Source organism: Crassostrea angulata, chromosome 6 (assembly GCF_025612915.1).
Source record: "Crassostrea angulata isolate pt1a10 chromosome 6, ASM2561291v2, whole genome shotgun sequence".
Lineage (NCBI taxonomy): Eukaryota > Metazoa > Mollusca > Bivalvia > Ostreida > Ostreidae > Magallana > Magallana angulata.
In genome coordinates, this window is record NC_069116.1 from 32,550,327 (window position 1) to 32,571,396 (window position 21,070).

Here is a 21,070-nt window from a genome sequence, read left to right on the forward strand (position 1 = left end):
TTTTATGTTTTGTTTGTTTCATACATGATCATAATGAAGCTTTTATTACTACATATAGTAATTGTATGATTTTAAGATTGAAAATTTAAGTTGACTTAGATGTGCAACAGACAGTTTGTGTCTTTCATTCGAATGATTAATAGATAGAATAAAATAGCAACCACAGATACTTCAATAAAACCATGGTTTGCTTGACAAAGCTTAATTTTATAAAGCATTTTTATAATTCGGACATTTTTCGAATTATATTTCCCCCTTTTTACATCAATTTCCCTAATCCCTTCTAAAACTCTTTCGTTGTCCGAAAGAGCCCTTCGTATTACAAATACTTTGTTAATTTTATAAATCAGGTACACATTAAAAAGTCCAGCATTGAGAACTTTCAGTCCTTTGATTATGCTACTTTTTTTAAAGCATTGGCACTAAAAGATTTTGTGCTCATAATAAAAGTACATGTATGCTTTTACATTGAATCAAATCCAAGATAATAACACTTTATATTAAAAATACTCATATTAATCATTCAAGATATCAAACAGGAAAATAAAATTATAAATTTTCGAGCTCAAAACGTAAACCTTTGATATACAGTGCTCTGAAGGACCTAAGGTGGCAGGGGACAGTTTTTTTTTTATCCAATTCATTGTAGCCAAGGGATGCATGTCTTCGGAACTCTGTAACTAGAATTTCCTCCGTTCCCATTCAGCACAAATACCTTTAATTCACTCTTTATAAGGCCAATCACCAATTTCTGAAGAAAATTGCTAATCAAAACCTGTAAAATTCTCTTCATATTGGTTTTTATGAGATTTTGACCCTTTCATATTTTGCTAATTTTTCATGATTTTTCAGCTTTTTAGACCTCCCCCAGCTAATTCCCTGCAGAGGGTTGACCTTCCGTACCAAGTGCATGCTGCACTATCACATGTCAGAAACTTACCGGTGTATAGTTTACAATGTCCCATCCACCTACTTTTCGTGTTATTTTACCTCCCGTCTGTAACTTGCAATTTCACTGTGTAAAGTCAGCACAACAGTCAAAGCCGCAGGTTTCGCATTTTACTTCTGATTCTCATGTACCTAACATAAGGGGCCTACATATGGCATATCAATTTCAACAAGAGACATCCCTCTAACTAATGATAATCATTAAAAATCATTTCATGAATTTTAGCAACACTCATAAGCCTTCAAGTACAGCAACTCTCAATTTTACAAAAATATTGACCGGGTACTTTATTCGAAACTGTCCCTTGCTACCTAACGTTTCGCAAATGAAATGGTGAGGAATGGCTGAGGCCTGCACTGTCAGTGTTACAATGGTGAAAGCAATAAATATTCTGAATCTTGTCCCTACTGGTAAATCTTTTGTACAAATGTTGGATTAAACCTTTATTCCAAAAACCTGTGATAGAATTATAATGCAGACATTGTGAGCTTCCTAAATGATATTATTGCGTGGACCCTGAGGTCCACGCAGAAAATATATAAGCGAGGTTAAACCGGATGCTATGGGGAAAATTCAGCCTGCGCATGAGCTAGCCTGGTTCCTGTGCGTAATGGGTAGCTCAGGGAACCAGGCTAGCACACGTTTATCTGAATCGGGATCGGGATTCCGTGCCATATGTGTGCATAAGTTCAAAGGCGCTGTAATTGTAATGTTGTCGGTAAACAGTACAGAAACAAAGTATTCCTTTTAAAGAAATGATTGGCATGTGATATGAACTATAAGTACTATGAAATAAGTTAATGTTATGCCGAAACTACAACATGCATCAAATAGCATAATTTGCAATGTTTTGTTTTTTTCCGAATACACATGTAACTTAACTTTACTTTTATAGTAGGCTGGGCTAGAGTACTTCCCGATTAAAATTTTTTAAGCATTTAAGTATGATTGAATAATTATGTCAGTGTGTAAAAGTTTAAATCTCAAGAAAAATGCATCAAAATATGAAATGTTTAATTTACACAAAGCTGTCACTGCATAGTTAACAAAGTAGTGCGAATCGTAATGTGTGCGCAAATAGTAGAATTCGCCGAATGCCTGATACTATACATGCAAGCTTCATTCATAGATAGATCATAATTATTTTAGAGGTATGAACCCTTTAAATTCTGAGATAAAAAGTCAGGGCTGTACATACATGTATACGTAATACAACGTACAAATTTAGTGGGGGGCTAGAGCCGGCGGGATCTCTGATAATCTTAAAGGGTACCTGCAGTCCAGCCGATGTGAAACATATGTTAAAGAGTTTATTTACCAAAATTTAATGCAAAAAACCGCATCGAAATCGGTGCAAAAATAACGGAGTTACGCCTCTTCAAAGTGGCTATTTTTACCTGCTTTGGGAAATCTAATCAAGAGAAAACAGAATTAGGCGATAACGAGGCTTCAGCGGAAGTGACGTCACGAGGTCAACGCGAGGGAAATTTCCTTACAAAGCTATACAAATTAAATTCGATTTTTCAGCCAAAATGACTGATTTAGGTCTGATGTTTTGACGTATCTTGTTATTTTAAGTATTGTAGATCTAGAAATTTGTATCCGTTATTATTTTATTACAATCAGATTTCTTTTTGAAGGATTTTAAAATTTGTTATTCTCGTCGCCTTTTTACCGATGAATACGATATCTTAAGACGCTAACATGGGCAAATTTATGTTCATTATTCATTCTTTGATTACATAATATCCTTTCACACACGAGTGTTCCGAGATAATGACACAGGTAAACTAACGAAGCCACTGCTCCAGACACACGTGTATCTGGGGTATGTATACACAAGGTACACGAGTCTGGTGAACAAAGAGAGTGTTTCACACCTCTAGACTGGTAAATTGATTTGTGTATAATTAGCTACTCAATTGTTTAAAGATAAAACAGAAAAATAAATTACACTGTGTAAAATCAAGCATTCGTCAGCTAAAACATGTGTATAGTCCGTCAATCAGTGATTAAAGAATCATGCATGAAACTATTAAATAGTAAAACTAATGTTCGAAGTAAATGCCTTTATTTTTACTTATCTAATCACTTAAATCATGACCAAATTTACAATTCAGCAATTGAAACCTTTTTTATGTGAATAAGTAATTATTTCGGATTTATAATTTCTTATTTAATAAAGTGCAACTTTCTTTCGAGCGCTATGGTCAGCAATTAAACGCTTTATAACTCCGTATAGCTTAAATTGTAATACTGACAACGAATCATTATGAAATCTAAATAAACTGGAACATTTTGACAAAGTATGTAAATAAATGTAAAATTACATTCCATCATCGTATTTTTAAAGAATACGAGACAGACTTAATCATGCAGCCATCTTGGACTTTCGCCTTGATCCGTTTATAATCCCGTGTTTGTTTGTTAAAGAATGCATACTATTTTGATTGTTATTGGTCCGATGTCAATATTATAGAATAATTGGGCGACATCATTTGTAATTTTATGCCTTATACGAGAAATAGACCCCGAGTTACCTTTTACGAAATATCATTGTGTATTATCAGTATTATCAATCAGATAATAATGTCACTGAGAAATCAATCGAAAGAATGACAATATTAACACAATATGTTTCTTATAACAATAATGCTTTGATTAATTGTCATTTTGCTACATATGGTGTGCATTTAAATGTAAAATGTGTTACACATTTGACGAAATTCATGAAGCAAACAATTGTCCGAATTCGGCATTTTTGTTCGATAAAATACGGGTTAAACTCAAACAACAGTATAATTAGTCATCCAGGGTTGATAAAGAAATAAAACAACAGAAAAAAATGTTCATATATCGATAAAACAATGCAAGAAAACGAACAGTTTTCATACGATATTCCTGTTTCTCATGCAGCGGCGTTGACCCCGTGACGTCACAGTTCATCTCGCGCCAAATCGGCTTGATTCAAAACTCGTTCAGGTGTGAAATCGGGGTTTCCCCAAATATCTCGATAACTACTGATGCGATCGCTGTAAAATTTTCAGGATGATGTTTTTACACATAGATCTCCATTATATCAAAAATTGACCGGCACTGCAGGTACCCTTTAAGGCTTTCACGTTTTCGTTGGAAACACATGCAAATGGTCCACGTATTGTAGTCCTTTTTTTAAAGGACAGCAACTTGTTAATATCTTAATCATGCTTTAACTTTCCCAGTAATCTACAGTGTTAAATTTGAACAACTATAGCATGTGGCGCCATGGTAACATATAGGGAAAAAAATAAAGAATGTACTGCAACCCTTCTTTTCCACAGTAATTATAACTTAATGTAAAGCATTAGTAATCCTATACGTATAGCTATAATGGTCTTTCAAAATCCTGGCTTCCGCATTAATCGCGGTGCAAACATGGTCGTCAGGATCTTGTTTTAGGGGGAACATTTTGGGAATCCAGAGAACTATACCCGCGTCATGAGAATTTATGATATTTTTTTTTTGCGGGCGCTGGCGGGGGTGGGGGAGGGAGGGTGCTTGGTGCTGCTTGTCCTCCAGCTGTTAAACACCTACTTCTGTAATCAATATGATGAATGTTCATATGGAAGACACTATAATAAGCTACAAAGCTTGAAGTATTAAGAAATGTACTGAACAAATGGTACAGCACGTTAACAATATGTAGTGGGGTTAATATAATACGGCGAACTTTTTCGGGGGAGTCCAAATGTAATGCCCGTATATCAATCTGCAGCCAAATATTTGGCTATCAATAGCCACGTACAAAATAACTGAAGAAAGGTTGTCCTAAGAAAACATGTAAAAAGTAATTGAAGAAAGATTGTCCTAAGAAGACCTGATGATTAAGCACAGAATGCGTTTCTTTCAACGGCGTTGATTACAACCAAGTCTCGAAAATGATTTATCATTTGAAATTGTAAACAAAATCAATAAAATAGTTCTCGTTCTGAAAGCTGTTTGAATATTTTTATAATTTCATTTCAAACTAATTTACATGCATTTTTTCAACCTTTTCTATTGTCTTTGTATAACTTTTAAATCAGACATTTACAAATATGTACAATTACGCATCAAAACAGCACGGCTTTCAGTACTTTCAGTCCTCTGATTATGTTACCCTTCTAAAATCATGCATGGAAACAAAAAAAGTGTGCTGTGTTTGAAATCAATGTTTATTTTTCGGCGAAATCTACAAATTGTATTTACAACATATCTAGAATTCAGTCGCATAATGAAAAATATATCATGTAGAACTCTAAAATCTTATTCTAAGTTTCTGGTAGTATCTTTTATAAGTTTTACAGATACATTGTATAACTTCGCACAAACAATGTAAACACAATAATATTCTTATGTTAAGAAGACGACATTCACTCAATATATATTAAAGATCTATTTTGCTAATTAATATGAAGTGGTACATGTATGTAGTCTTGAAGCCTTTCTTCGGTATATATTTAAGTAAGTACATTAAATATAAATTCCATACATGGTACAAAGGCCCATTTGTATCGTCATTGCGTTGAAGATCTGAATTTCAAAAAAGAAAAAAGAAGAAGAAAAGATTAGAATGTTTATTGTAAACAAGATAATAAAGATATTTTCTATACCCATACAAAATTAACATGCATTTGGATTATTAGGAAGAGTATAAAAGACTACTTTTTGCGGAAAGTCTTTAAAATTCACAATGAAATAATACATTATCATACATCTGAACACGGAATTTCTATAAAAGGTATGCATAAAATGAGTCCAGTACGCGGGTATGATAAGGCAACTAACAGCGATCAAATTCCTCTGATCGATATGACGTCACAATAAGCAGCATGATGTCATATTTTACTCAGAAACATGTCGATTTTAACTTTATCTCTGGTTTAAATTATAAAAACTACAGACATAAAATATCACTAAAAACTCTTCTAACTGAATATATCTTTGATTTTTCTCTATTACGTATAATTATCATTGATGACGTCACAAGCATGTTTAATAGAGAAGATCATGTCGGGAGACAAATCATCGGAATGCAGTGTAAACAATGCCGAAATAAGACTTATTTAATACAGATACCTAAGATTTAGATGAGTGTCAGTTAGGATATAATCAGGATAATACAGGCATGGATATTTTGTTTAATCAGCGAGTGTTATAAGGTAAGCAGATCGACATTTATATGGCTTGACCAGCCTTTCCTCTGTCAGTGTGTACAGAAAAAGGCAAAAGTGTAACACTACCCCGGATATTATGAAAGATGACTTTGTTAAATATCAACGGTGTATGTCCTAACCTACTTGAAAAGTGCTGCTAGAATCCTGTGAATTGTTGTTTTAAATGAAATATACGTAATATTTTCAATGAAATTATAGAAGTTGAGAGGGTTTCCGATAAATATTTACAATATTTATTTTATGCGATTAACAATAGGATTCTAGCAGTAATACTAATAAACCTGAACTAATTGCCGATCGAATTATTGTAACAAACAGACAAATGAACTTCGGGGTAGTGTTACACTTTATGATTTTTTGTTAAGGTAAAAAATTGATCTATTTATAACTGTCACGTGATACCATGGCACGGCAGCTTCAAAGATCGAGTCGATTCCGAAGTAGAAAAATAATATCTTGGTGAACACGTTCACTTGGTATTAATATAACACACTGTTTTCATAAAAATAAACAGTTTTCAAATAGATCATAATTTTGACGGTCATTAAACTAAAAGTTGCCTTAACCTACCCGCGTAGTCTCATTGTCACTGATAATTGTATTCAGTAAATGTCACTCCGACTTAAGGTATAAAAGCGTTAACAATCTTTAATCAGTATACTTGTACCTATAGCCATGGCCTTTTCAAACTCTGACTTCTGCATTAGCCCCCTCGCAAACATGGTCGTCGGGCCCTGGGCTGAGGGTGAAAATTTGGAGGATCTACGGAACTACCAGCGTCATGGGGATTTATGATAAATCTTTGTGCAGGTGCAGGTGCTGGTGGGGGAGGGGGAGAGGGAGGTTGGTGCTGCCTGCTTGGTGGTGCAGGGCCTGAATAATTTCATTTTACGATAATGAGAAAATAGAAACAGGAAAGGGGTCGAAAACATCAAAATTATCATGACAAGTTTTAGAATATGAGGTGACTTACCCGTGAACCTTTCCGTTAAACGGTTGTACGCCCACTTCACAGTCAAAAACACTAAATGACTCGCCACAATCATAGTGCTGTTCACAGATTTATTTGGAAAATATGATAGCGTCACAAATGGAACAATAAACTGACGTCACTATGCTTTTAAACCGATTATGACGTCATAAATTATATCCAAGGGTTAGGGGAATGCAAAATCCCGAAAAAACCCCTAAAATCGTCTTTCTCCTTTTTTTTTTTTTTACATTTCCATACTTGTATAAAGTAATGTCTCTATAGTTTTACTTTACAGCGCTACCTCTTCACCCTAGAATGATGCCTATATTCTCTCAGTCTCGGCATCATCGTTTCAAACAAGGTCCGGAGTTCGCATAGTTCTCTCTTACCGGAGAGGATCGTACATATTGACCGTGTTTTGCGACCATGTCTCTCAGATAGCCGCAGAACTGTAGCTCTACGGCAAATTTGGGTTGACAGAGCGTAGAGCTACAGTTCACAATATCCATCACCCATTTTAACAAGACCTTGAACTTTCAGTAGGACGTAACTATATATTTCTTGCGTCAAACAAGTTAAAAATGACGCTGGAGTCTTAGCTCAAAGACAAACTGGTTTCAAAGAGCCATTGCTGAGTGGCCTACAATGAAATTGACAGGCCTACGTCATATTGCCGTTTGACACACCAAGTCCAAGCTCTTGTTAAAATGGTTCTAAATTTTAAGTATAGATATTTTTGATATCTCTTTACTTGAAAGTAATCTCTATGTATATCTCATAGTGTATCGTAACTTTAGAGCGATATCTCATTAGAGCCATGCGACGGATTATTTTTTACCATGGAGCAATATGTCTTGACCTGAAAGCTTTGAACTATTTCTCCTTACCCTAGAGCAATACCCTCTTTGTATTTTACCTTAAAAGTAAATTATGTTATCTCTTTGACTACCCTTTACTTTTTCTTTAAAATATCCTCACATAGGAGCAATATTTATTCGACATCTTTAAAAATCAAATCTTTTTCAATTTTAACACAGGCCTCTGAATTTCTATCTGTATGGGAGGAGAGAGAAATATCTATAAATATCTATCTATAGACTATACATATATATACACCTGGCGTTTTCAGTGGCGTCGGACGCAAATTGAAAGTGAGGGGGGGGGGGTGGGGGTGGGGGGGGGGTGGGGGGTAGTCTTATCAAAAATCTAGACAAGCAAAAGAGTTTTATAGCGGGTTATGTAATTTTTTTCTGCAAGGATCGCTACCTGCATAACCCGCATGAATCATTAAAGAAAGCATTTTATTGTTTATTTTAACATCTTTCTTTTAAGTAATGAATAAATTGATTATGAAAAGTTAGTAAAATTCACTTAATTACTGTTAATGTACATGAGTTCGTTATAGCTAAAAGAAACAGCAAACTCGTCTCCTGTGAGACTATTGAGTCTGACATCATCATGATTATTTCGTGCAGTCCGTGATTTTTCTTAGGTCACTGTTGGATTCGACCAATCGATAAACAGAGCGTGTCAATTTCAGTCCTGTCAGTTACTTGTCGATGTCAGCCGCTGTAGATTTCGACCAATCGATAAATGCGTGTAGATTTCAGTCTGGCTGTTTCTATATAGAGAGCTACATTGGGTAAACAATAATTTTTCGTAAGAAATAGAGGAAATAATACTCGATAGATGTAAATATATACATAGATAGGGTATATATACATACTGTATCTCTCTCTACTGATTATTGATAGAAATTCTGAGCCTGTGATTTTATGCACAGTTACTTTGAGACCGGTTGTGAAGTCCTACTTATTTTTTCATTAGGCCTATAATTCATTTGGCGTAAATTCGTATATTTCTAAAATAAATGAAAATGTGAAGAAAGACCATAGAGCTAAATCCTCTTCTCTTAGGGGTAAAATGTATTCAAATACTCTATAGTAATTTCAGGCAATGAAAGTGTAGACTTCAAACTATAGACTTGCAATTCTATGCATTACGTCTTTCGGCTAAAAATAGAGGAAGGTAATTTCTCAACTTGTAAAAATAGCTAATCGAAGGAAAGGTCGTCAGTCTCTCGCGCGACACGGAGGTTCACGCACACAGTTTCTGAGGGTGACTGGAGGGTGATTAGTATCCTGTGTTTTATTCTTGACCGATTGGGAGTATATCAACCGGTAAGTTTGTAAAAAACTATATAAAACTCATTGATTTCATTTTAAACATCACTCAACCGGCCGGGTTTGTAGAAGGTGATTGTCCCACATTGCCTTTAATAATCAGTGACCATAGCAATATTGATTTAATTAAACGAGACATCATTTATAAGTGTTTATCAATTTGAGTAAATCGATTCTGTCTCCTTACATCCGACAAGGTTAAAAGAACGTGGCGAAATTGGTGCGGAAATTAAAATCACTTCGGCGCATTTACCAAGTTCTTAGATGCTCTACTTTCGCTTTCTCTTTCCCTTATGAACTTATAATGCTGTCTGCGATCTTGCAATGTCCAAATTCAATGCAATTGGGAAAATATCTAGATCTAACCAGATCAACTATAAAGTGAAATACAAACCATTTATAAATAATAAAGGAACTATAATTACATATGGTTACGTCAGAGGAGGTTTGGTTCATTTAACATTAATAAAAGAACATTTTTTTATGGAGCTATTTAAATACATGCTCTAAAAAACATGCAAGTTGATATATGCGAATAGAAGGGACTGTGGTCTACAATATATATTTAAATTTATAATTTTATATATATTTAAAATACGTCAATGTTTCTTTGATAAAGCTTAAATTGGTTTTGACCTTTTAACAGATTAAGGTTCGGATGTTAAAATAATCTGGAACCCTTAATGTTTGGTTAGATTAATGCATGACTTTAAACAACAAATATTTACGTAGTTAGAAAAATAAAAAAAAATATTGATTTACAGGTTTTAATACATGTATAATTGAAACATGAAAAAAAATCAATCGTAGGTATCTGCATAAAGGTATCTAGCTGAAACCCCAGTAGAAAATTCTTAGATATAAATCAAATACACATGCTGGTACATGTATCTCTATGTGATGTCATTATCGTGAAACGGTTCCTTTTTCTTTCAGTTATTTCCACTATGAAGTTCCAGCTAGACACACTCTTGGAGACACTGGGAAAGCCAGGGAAATACCAGCTGGGAATATTTTTCCTACTGGCATGCAACTATTTCCCATTGGTTTTCAACATAGTGATCATGGGCTTCTTTGGTTATTCTCCCAAACATTCGTGTGTTTCTGATATATATGGCCAAAGTGGTAGGAATGGTAGCGCAGTAAACGGCTCCTTGGCGCCCAGATTAGATGCTTGTTCCAGTACTTATTTTTTGAGTGGTGGAATTAATAAAACTGTGACCTGTGCCAATGATCCAAATAGCCACTGGGAATTTTATACAGAGGAAAGGGAGGCTACTATTGTTTCAGAGGTACAAGTCTATTTTTGTTTTTGAAAGGGAGCTTTTTGTACGATTTAAATTGCATGGTTCAATTTGTTATCAGTGTAAATATGTTGCGTAAACTTTTTAAGAAAATATTTTTTTTTACTTGACACATTTACTGGGCTCTATGTTAAGTTGTTAACAGTGAGGAACTTTCTAAAAAAAACTCTGCCTGTAGCATTATTCAAGTCTCACCTTTATACAGTTATTTCCTTTACTATAAAGATGAAAAATGGGTTAGTCCTATGTACAGGTACTTAGTTTTATAGCCCTGGGTACTGGTATCTAATGAATTTAACGGGGAAGCATCTTACTGCATACCTTAGTTAATGTTTTTAAAACAGATTTTAAAGTTTGATGAAATAAAATAGAGTGTAGTTGCATCGGTTACTTCCCCTCCTCCTCACACATAACCTAGTTTTTGAAATACTGTACATACAGGGTTATTTTCACCCCGTGTTATTTTCACCCTTCTACACTTGCAAACAGTTTCACCTCGTCTTAAATTTGCCCAGACATTGCTTGTGTATAACTTGGAACATTGAAATTCGCCCAGTCTTAAATTTGCCCGCTGACAACGAGGGCGCTTGGGGCAAAAATAAAACGGGGACGAATATTTCCCTGTATACAGTACTTCTTTTAAAAACTATCAAAAAATGTATCCTTTCAGTGGAGTCTAGTCTGTGAATCCAAGTACCTCTCCAAACTGGCTGCCACCATTTACTTCTGTGGCGTCATGGTGGGTGGTTTGCTGTTCGGTTACCTGGCCGACAAGTATGGGCGTAAACCAGTGATGCTGGTGACCCTCTACACCCCCATACTGATCGGACTGGGCACCGCTTTCTCCAACAACTACTACTTGTATGTGGCTCTCAGATTTTTCATGGGAATGTTTCTACAGGTAAGTGTACCATGTGATTCTGTTATGAATTAATTTCAGGGGTGTGAATAGTTTAAAAAATAAACCGAAAATATTTTGGTTAATGGATGGTCAGCAATAATTAAACACACTTGTTTTACCAGTAAATATAATGTATAAAAGTAAAAAACTGCATGGGTGCCATTAAATATGACTGAGGTGGACGTTAATTGTTGGGACATCACATAATAAATGGATGATTTAAAACATTAAAACTACAGAACTGTTTCCACAACTCGGCCACTCTCGCGTATATGTATTCCTTAGGAGACTGTCTGTGGGTTTTTGAAAATGCTATACAAATGTGGCACTGTGAGTTCAATAATATTGTAGTCTGTCCCAAAATATTGATGCGGCACATGTGGCCAATTTTTGATAAAAATACACAAACCAAAATTTTAATCCATGAAAGGGAAAATTTCCAAGATATCTTCATTGATACATTATCATTTTTCACTCGGAAAAATTCATAGGAAAGAAAACATTTTTCTTATGGAGATTTATAATGGGGCATGTCAACATCTTTTCTCCATTCCAAAGTCACTTGGAATACCTCACACAATTTTCCAATTTTATCATCTGGGTTTGTTCTAATACAAAATCCCTGTAGACTTCACATTTTTTAACTGTGTATTGAAGCCTGATATGCTGAAGGGGGCATTTTAACAAAGACATATTTGAAATTGTTTATACTTTTGAATGAAAACTGAGGTATTTGTAAATATCAAGTCATTTCCATGTGAATCAAGGATTATAATCCTGGGACAGAGTATAGTTGGCATTGATTTTGTGTTGGTTTAGTGAAAAACTCATGAACAATTATTCTACAAATGCAAATTGTTGCCATCTTTCTTAAAATTGATTTTAATGTGGATCTGCTCATGCAACAAAGAAATCCATGAAATTTGTTGCTCAACATTACAGATAATGCTAAAACCACAGTGCTAGTATGTCCTTGACTTTTGATGACAGCTAGATGTTATTGTAACATTGTTTATCAAAAAATGTCATATATAAAATATACAAAATATATTTATGTGGTGAAGGCCACCCAAACTTTATTCCAAGGGAGGGTGATAAAATTAAATCAAAACAAATGATATCCAATTTTACATAATTACAAATACAGCGAGTATTCAAGCTACCTCTTTAATAATGATCTTTAATAATATGGTAAATGTTCTTTCCTGAGACTCCTATTGAGTATCTATAATACTTATAGTTCACTATGTGCTGTAAACATTTCAAATTTTTACAGATTGCAGTATTTTAGTAAAATCAAATTGGAAAAAAATCAAATCAAAATTTTTTTTTTTTTTAAAACACAGTTTTTCCTAAATCTGCCTGCAAAGGTTACATTAAACATAGAATTAACTTTGGGAGCCTTATATGATAATGTGTTTTTAGAAAAACAATCTTGAAAGCCTGACCTGATTTAATGAATAATTATGTTCACAAGACATCATTTTTGTCTACTTTATTTTAAAACTACAACCATAATATTGTGAAAACACATACAAAACATGTATAAAGAGTTGATTATGTATTTGAGCGGAACTTAAGGTCTTTCGATTGTCGTGTGACGTCATTGTGAGCAATCCGAAATATTTTACCGTTATCGGTTATAATAATAGTGTTATGTGGTGCATAGTTTTGCCAATATTTCTTGATTTATACTTGTGTTTAACACATTTAAAGCTATGTAAAGTGAAATGACACCAATGTTTAACAATTCATAGAGAGTAGTTTGAGTTGAAATCGCTGAATTCAATGAAAAACTGATAAAACCGTATATAGGCAAACTTGACAGAGACCACAATTCATAATTTTTTACCTGGCAAGGTAAACATTTCTTTGCAGATTTCGATAGGATATATAATGAATTACAAATGTACCAATTTTTAGTGAGTTTGAATCATTATTTCAAAAGTTATAGACGTTTTATGTTGCTAAACTGTACTTATTCATGGTTGAAAAATCGTATCAAAATGCACTGTAAATGTGATAGCTTTCATACTGGCAATTTTAAATGGCCTTAAAATGTTAAAATACTTAAAATAAAGGATTGCGATTAATTTCTTTTAAAAATTGCTTTATTATATCGAAATTAGTTAAAATAAATGTGATGTTTGATAAGAGAGCAGTCGTTGCTTTAACTGTCCTGATAGTGTACTTGTGTTAGCTCCTACAGCATGAACAAAATATTTGCAACATACCAATATTTAACTTTAATTTGATTGTTTGAATATTAATCATCAAACTTAAACAAAAATTACACAGATTAAACCATAAAAACATCGAGGGTGGAGAAACCTTAAGTTAAACTGAACACTTATAATGTGCAGTTCAAAAAAAGTTAATCAGGATTATGTATTCATTGGGTTTAGCTTTTAAATGTTTTACCTCCTTAAAATAGAAAGCTGTTATTGTCAATAAGGTACATGGTGTGCATGTACTTTTATTAAGGATTAGAAATTAAGAACTGGCCTGATTTTTCAATACATTGTGTTTGGTTTGATTTTGCAATCTTGCTATTTTTAAACATCTCATGTTTTTGCTCTGAAATAAGAATTGCAGATATACTGATATATACTATAACCTTTTCTTCATTATCATAATTTATCTGCTTGAAAAACATTATAATACACCCCCCACCCACACACACATTCTTAAACTTCTAACCTCCCCCCCCCACCCCCCCAACATATCTCCCCCTCCTCCACTTTGATTTTGCATCATTTTATGCATGATATGTTAAGGTTGTTTTAGAGGTAGAAAGAGGGTTTTTTTGTTTCCGTTTTGTTTTGTTTTGTTTCATTTGTTTGTTTGGTTTTTTGTTTTTTGTTTTTTGTTTGGGGGGGGGGGGGGGGGGGGGGGGGATTATACGGTAGTATCCAAAGGATGTAGTGCTCTATACTTTTATTATATCCTATTTAACCCTGAAATTATTTTTTGTTTATGCAGCTGCATGATGCAAGATTGAAAGATTATTTTGAGTATATAACGGTGTGGGAGTACTATAATGACATCTGGTACAGTGTCAGTCATAGCGGGAAAGGTTATTTACTGCTGACACCATCATATAGTGTACTAAGTACAGAACTGCAGATGGATTCACTTTGGATAGGGGTTGGTAACATATAAAAAAGCTCACAGGGGTTGGTAACATAATTTGCCTTACTTAAGTCTCCAAGTGTAGAAATTTTTATCCACATAATTAATGTCATTCAAACATTACATGATTATACCTTTCCAAGAATTTTTCTTGATGCAAGATCTTTTGGGAAATGAAATAGGAGATGACGTATGTCATTGTGACAATTAAGTCTGAGGAATGACTGAGGCCTGCACTGTCAGTGTTACAATGGTGAAAGCAATAATTATTCTGAATCTTGTCCCTACTGGTAAATCTTTTGTACAAATGTTGGATTAAACCTTTATTCCAAGGACCTGTTATAGAATTATAATGCAGACATTGTGAGCTTCGTAAATAATATTATTAAATATTATAATATATCCTTCGATATGTCTTTATAAAATTAAAAGACTGCTTTCAATTAGTGCCCAGTTTGGAAAAAAGCCCAAAATATTTTGCAGGTCAAACTTGGCTTTAAATAGGGTAACTTAAAAAAAATTTAGGCAGACTTTCAAATACATGTTTAAAATTTTGTCTCAAGCTATGTATGCCAACTACAGTATATATAGACACCAAAACAAAGTTAACCCATTTATCATTTTGTATATAAACTTTACAAGTCATGCAGAGTATATTAAAATTCCTTTGCTGGTATGCAATCATTAATTAAGTGATTTGATGACCAAGTTTTAGAAAACTTAGCATACATATGGTATATATATGTATAATTCAAAAGTCATTTAAAGTTCAATGTATATTTTTCTGCAGTTCATTAAGATATATTTATTTGATTCCAATAAAGAAAGTTAAATTTTAAGAGTTTGTTTAATTTACCAGTAATAAAAAAGAGGCAATTTAAGGAAATGAATAAAATCTTTTCAAGGTTTTCCATAAATTTAGATTTAATAAAATAGTAGAGTCTTCCTCTTGTGGCCCATGACTCCTTTAACCATTACAAATATTTATTCAGTGGAACATCCTTAATCCAAAGCCCTTGTATTCCCAGCCAAATCACTACTTTAATAAATCATCAATGATAAGAAATTTTTATGCCATTTTGAAATTTGTCTATCCAAATGTATCTGGATTATTAGTGTTTGGATTACTAGATGCCTCACTGTAATCTACCCGTATAAAAGAAATACTTAAGAAGAATTTGTTCACAAGTTTTCTGAACTCCTGTTTAAAATTTGGTACATATTGTATGTAACACCTTAGTCCATCTATCCTAAGCCAAAATGGTTAAAAGGCTTTTATAGCAAATTCATGGACTTTTGTTGTGATATAACTTATAGTCTGTCCCAAGATTTTAATGCAGCACACTTATTGACGATTGTTAATAAAAAGTACACGTACATGTAAGTGAGATATGCACTGGTTATGTAGCTTCAGTATTCATAAGTTGGACAACTGTTGTTGATAACCAAACAGCCAACAGTGAAATACATAGGCTGTCATTGAATTAATATTTATCACAAAATACCAAAAGTCTCTTGTCTCATTAAAACAGTTCAAATTTTACTACCTACATGTATTCATGATTCTGAGCTTCCTTAATGGTGTCTGTTTATCTGTTTAGGGACTTCAGACCACCAGCTATGTCCTGGTGATGGAGATGTTTCTGCCCCGTTACCGTGGCGTTGCCGGGGCGATGTTAGAGGTATTCTGGGGGATTGCGGTGCTACTGGTGGCTCCCATTGCTTACTTGTTACAGAACTGGAGATACATGCAGCTAGCTATTTCCTTACCTAGCATACTGGCTATAGCATACATCTGGTGAGGATCTGATTGTTTACAAGTAACAAATAACAAAGCACTGATTTAACTTTAAAATACAGTAAAACACACCTATAGTGAAGTAACAAGGATAAACAATTATGATTCATAATAAATTTAAATGCAATTCATTACATCCAGTAAGTTTATGATAGATATTTAAAATTAGGGAGAAATGAAGCTGAATTCAGTGTAAGCATGAATGCATTATAAGCGTATTGGCTGTAACTGTATTTTACTGTATGTTGCAAGGAGATGTACACAAATTGTAATCATTTGTAAACCAAACTCTTGGACTGATTGAATTTTATCAGGTTGACTCCTGAGTCTCTGAGATGGATGATTCTTCAGAAGAAGATGGAGCCTGCTAAGGCCCTGGTTCAGAAGATCACCAAGTTCAATGGACTTCCCTACCCCACAGAACAAATGGACGCCATTAATTCCCACAACAAGATCTCCACGGAAGCAGCCAGACAGTTCTCTTTCTTTGATCTGCTACAAACCAGAGAAATGAGGAAGAGGAGTCTAATTCTTTTCTACTTGTGGTAGGTTAACAAAAACACCTCTTTTTGCCCTGTGTTGATTATAGTTACAAGTTTAGATTATTGTTCATAAAAACATGTATTAAGAAGGCTTTATATACATGTGCTTTCAGTTATTTATAACTATTTATTAAAAAGTTTGTTTAAGGGCAATATGAGATAATTTTGGTGGTTATTTAATTGTTGAACTTTATTTTTCAGGTTTGCGGTTGCTGTGGCTTACTATGCTCTGCTACTGAACATGACCAGTCTGAAGGGAAACCGTTACCTGACGTTCTTCATCAGTGCACTGGTGGACATGGTTGCCTTTATTGCAGTGGTCTTCATTGTCAGAAAGTATGTTGCTGTTTATTAAATTTTCTTACCTGAAAGACATTAGGTTACTTACTGTGTACTGGTATTCGGATAGAATTTTTTTACGACGAGTTTTGGAAGCAAGATTTGATTCTGTTGACATTTTGGATATTCCCTCATTCTTGTAGGTGCCAGAGAAGAATTCCTTTACTGGTGTTCTTTGTAATTGGAGGAGTTGCTTGTATCATTGCGGGCATAATTCCATTCATCTGTAAGACAACCAATTGTACCTATTTCTCATTTACTAATACTAGTATCATTATATATATCGGGTATATATTTATTGTTGTACTATCGTTTCATTTTTTTGGGGTTTTTTTCATGTTGCTAAAAGTTTGGAAATTTTCTTTAGCTAAACATTTGATTTTACAGTGGAGGACAAGAATCTGCGAGGGAAGATTGTCATAGCTTGTGCCATTATTGGAAAATTTGGAGCCAGTGGAGTATTTAGTCTGACCTTCCTTTACACTTCTGAGCTATATCCAACAGTCATTAGGTAAGTGGTGTCATTCCCACTCATACCTGTAAATGTAAATGAAGATTTTTTTTTACAAAGCAATTCTTATGTTACAAAGCGATTGAATTACTATTAAAAATTGATTTTGCGGAGTTAAAGAATATTGATTAAAGCAAAATGCATTATTCATAGTGTAACATAGTACCACATGATAACAAATGTAAATTTTGATCTTTGTCATATATTTAATATTTCTCTTAGGCAATTATTTTTATGCTTTCAGTATTTCATAGATTTGCAATAATAAATGCACTGTTCTTACATTGGCTCAGCTAACCATGTATGCCTAGCACATCTAGTTTAAATTTGGTTATTATGATGAAGTTCTTACTTCCCTATTCTTTACCACTTTTTGTGTGTCTTGATTGACAGGAACATTGGGATGGGCAGCTGTGCATTCTGGGCCAGACTTGGAGGAGTTGTAGCCCCTCAGATCCTTGCATTGGTAAGAATCCCTGCAATATGAAACTGTGTTATTCAATTATATATTTTTAAATTTAAATGCTCAGTTTATATTGTTGTCAGAAGAATAAAAATCAAAACAAGATACATGTATTAATTATGCTTATTTTAACTTTCAACTTCACTTTTAATCTGCTCTGTATATTCTATGAAATTAATTTTTTGTTGAAATTCATCTTTTAAGCATTTCTCTTAATCCCTTAGCTACCCTGCATGTTCATCAAGAAATCTTCATTCTTCTTCTTTTCATAATTTTTTTTTCCATTCACCTTAAAATAGGGTGACTTGAGTCACAAATCCATTTCTGTGATCATCATTGGAGTTATCACCCTTGTTGCAAGTATTCTTCTGTTGCTCTTGCCTGAAACCATGGCAACCAAGCTTCCAGACACAATAGAGGAAGTGGAGGATAAAAATGGAACAGACAGCATTCGTGAAGATGGGGAAAATGAGGATTTAATGGTACAGAAAGAAGAACAGCTTTAATGTGATAGTGTGAATATTGTTAGTCAATTGCCCCCCCCCCCCCCCCCCACCACAAGTAAGACCAAGACATCCCCCCCCCAATCTTTTTTTTTGCATCCAAAAATCCAACAAAGTATTATTGATCAATTACACCTAATTAGAAGATGTGTATCATTTTTTGTTGTTGTAAAGATCAAATATATTCAATTCAAATAATGAAAAGATGTAACATTAATTGAACAAAGCTATTTAATACGGTATTTATGTTTAAACTTACACCAAATAGTGCTGTAAACCATGTGTTTTATTTGATATATTTACTTACAAGATATATTTTACATGAACATGTATTTTTCTATAAATCATTTTTTTTTTTGTTTACTTGTACTTGATGTGATTATTTTATATGGAATCTCATTTTTGTTTTATTGAATTTTTGCAAGTTTGTTGAGTAGCGCTGTTTTTAGCAAGACATTTGTATTGTCTTGTTTATTGACCATTGGTAAACCACGGTTTTTCGATGTACTCCTGTATGTAATATAATTCAGCACATCTCAATTAATATAACGGTATATGTCAAATAATTCAAACTAACTATGCCTCAGAGACTTCAATGAAAAAGCCATGGTTTACCAACTGGGAAATAAAAAAGTAATAAAAAAAACCCAAAATATTTTCAAAAATAAGTTATCGATAGCTCATGGCATGTACAGAAATTTACCATCTTGAAATGTTGTTGCAAGAATCGGTCTAATCGACTTTGAATCTTGCCAACAAACTACTTATAATTAAGACCAAAAAAGAAAAAAGGACTGACTGTTTTACTTCCCTTGTTAACATCAAATATTGAAAGCATGGCTGTAACATCATCACAATACAATATGCCATCTTGGATGCGGAACCTCAATGAATCACATCATTTCATTGTCAGTGTTAGCTTAATGTTATCATCTCCTGTGATAAGACAGCAAGTTGTCGCCCATTGTGAAATCAATGCATATTTTATTACTTGCTCTCTAATATTCATGTTTTTAAAGGTTCTGCATAAATACTGTGGTTTTATTATCTACTTTCGTTAATTAAACAAAATTTTTCTGAGATTTTTTCTAATTTCAGGATAATGCACCAAAAAAAAAAAAATTTGAAAATAAAATGTTTACAAAGTTTAAAGATATGTGACAAAAATTTTAATTAAATTTAACAGGACATTACCTGTCAAATTAAGTACCACAAAAATGAAAAAGGATACTCCCACTTTCCAAAGCCCCCAAATATTGATTATGAAACCACAGTATGGTAGTTAATGTATGTTCGCCATTGAAAAACTTCATGCCTGAGCTATTTTATAGTATGTAATAAAAACAGTGTTACAAATATTTTTTTTATCACTAACATCATTTAAATAGATTGATGTTGTTTGTGCCAATAAATAAACTTTAAAAATTGAAAGGTTCTTTTAATTGATTTTTTTTTTTGGGGGGGGGGGGGGGTTACATCAATGTATTAATTGTCTTTAAGAAATGTTTGTATTGATATATTTTCCTAGTTTTTACAAGCATGTTTGCTTGTACATTGATTTAAAAATTGACATCAACCAAATGATAAAATTGGTTGCATTTTGCAAATATTATGGGCATATCATAAACTATCATGTTTTTCTTATATAAGCTAATTTAATATTTAACGTCTCACAAGTTTATATTTGTGATATTAAAGCTACGAAATACCACAGAGGATGTGTGACAGACAATTTACTGTAAGTTGTTTTTTTTGTAATAATTTATTTCATAAACTATCATGTTCTTCTGTATAATAGGCAAATTTAATATTAAGTCACGAGTTTATATAAGCTTTAATATACCACAGAGGATGTTAAGCAGACAATTTACTATAAGTATGCTAAATATGTTAACAAACATCTTGTTTATGTAACGCACCGGTGTGGACACTGTGGATTTTACGAATTGTAAACAGATGTAAAGTTGACGTCAACCAAATGATTAGAATTGGTTGCTTTTTGCAATATATATTTCTTTTTTAATTGTAAACAAGTCTTTGTTAATTATAGAATAACTTAATAAGTCACAAGTCCATATCTGTGATCATCAATAAAGCTTCAAAAAACTGTTGAAGAAATGTAGCAGACATCAAATTTAGAAAACATGGACTTTGTGCTGAAGATATTTGGGGTCTCATTTCATATTACCAAATTTTTCCTCAACCCCCCATCCCCCACCCCTTTTGAGCTGGATCAATCGGACCCTTCACCACAAGGCTCAAACTTGGTACACAAGA

General features: G+C 33.4%; 1 protein-coding gene and 1 long non-coding RNA gene across 2 annotated transcripts; one reads left to right on the plus strand and one right to left on the minus strand.

The window, feature by feature from the left end:
- Positions 1 to 5,377: 5,377 nt before the first annotated feature.
- Positions 5,378 to 7,204, minus strand: LOC128190053 (uncharacterized). The gene is made up of 3 exons (XR_008244316.1): positions 7,118 to 7,204; positions 6,812 to 7,017; positions 5,378 to 5,500 (listed from the first exon to the last, which is right to left on the minus strand). It is a non-coding gene; the product is annotated as an uncharacterized LOC128190053 (long non-coding RNA).
- Positions 7,205 to 9,165: 1,961 nt separating this feature from the next.
- On the plus strand, positions 9,166 to 20,224 carry LOC128190052 (organic cation transporter protein-like). The gene is made up of 10 exons (XM_052861952.1): positions 9,166 to 9,297; positions 10,237 to 10,592; positions 11,275 to 11,505; positions 16,239 to 16,435; positions 16,750 to 16,980; positions 17,179 to 17,313; positions 17,460 to 17,542; positions 17,704 to 17,827; positions 18,221 to 18,293; positions 18,590 to 20,224. The coding sequence occupies exons 2-10, from the start codon at positions 10,248 to 10,250 to the stop codon at positions 18,794 to 18,796; spliced, it is 1,626 nt and encodes a 541-aa protein (XP_052717912.1). The 5' UTR covers positions 9,166 to 9,297; positions 10,237 to 10,247; the 3' UTR covers positions 18,797 to 20,224.
- Positions 20,225 to 21,070: the final 846 nt, after the last annotated feature.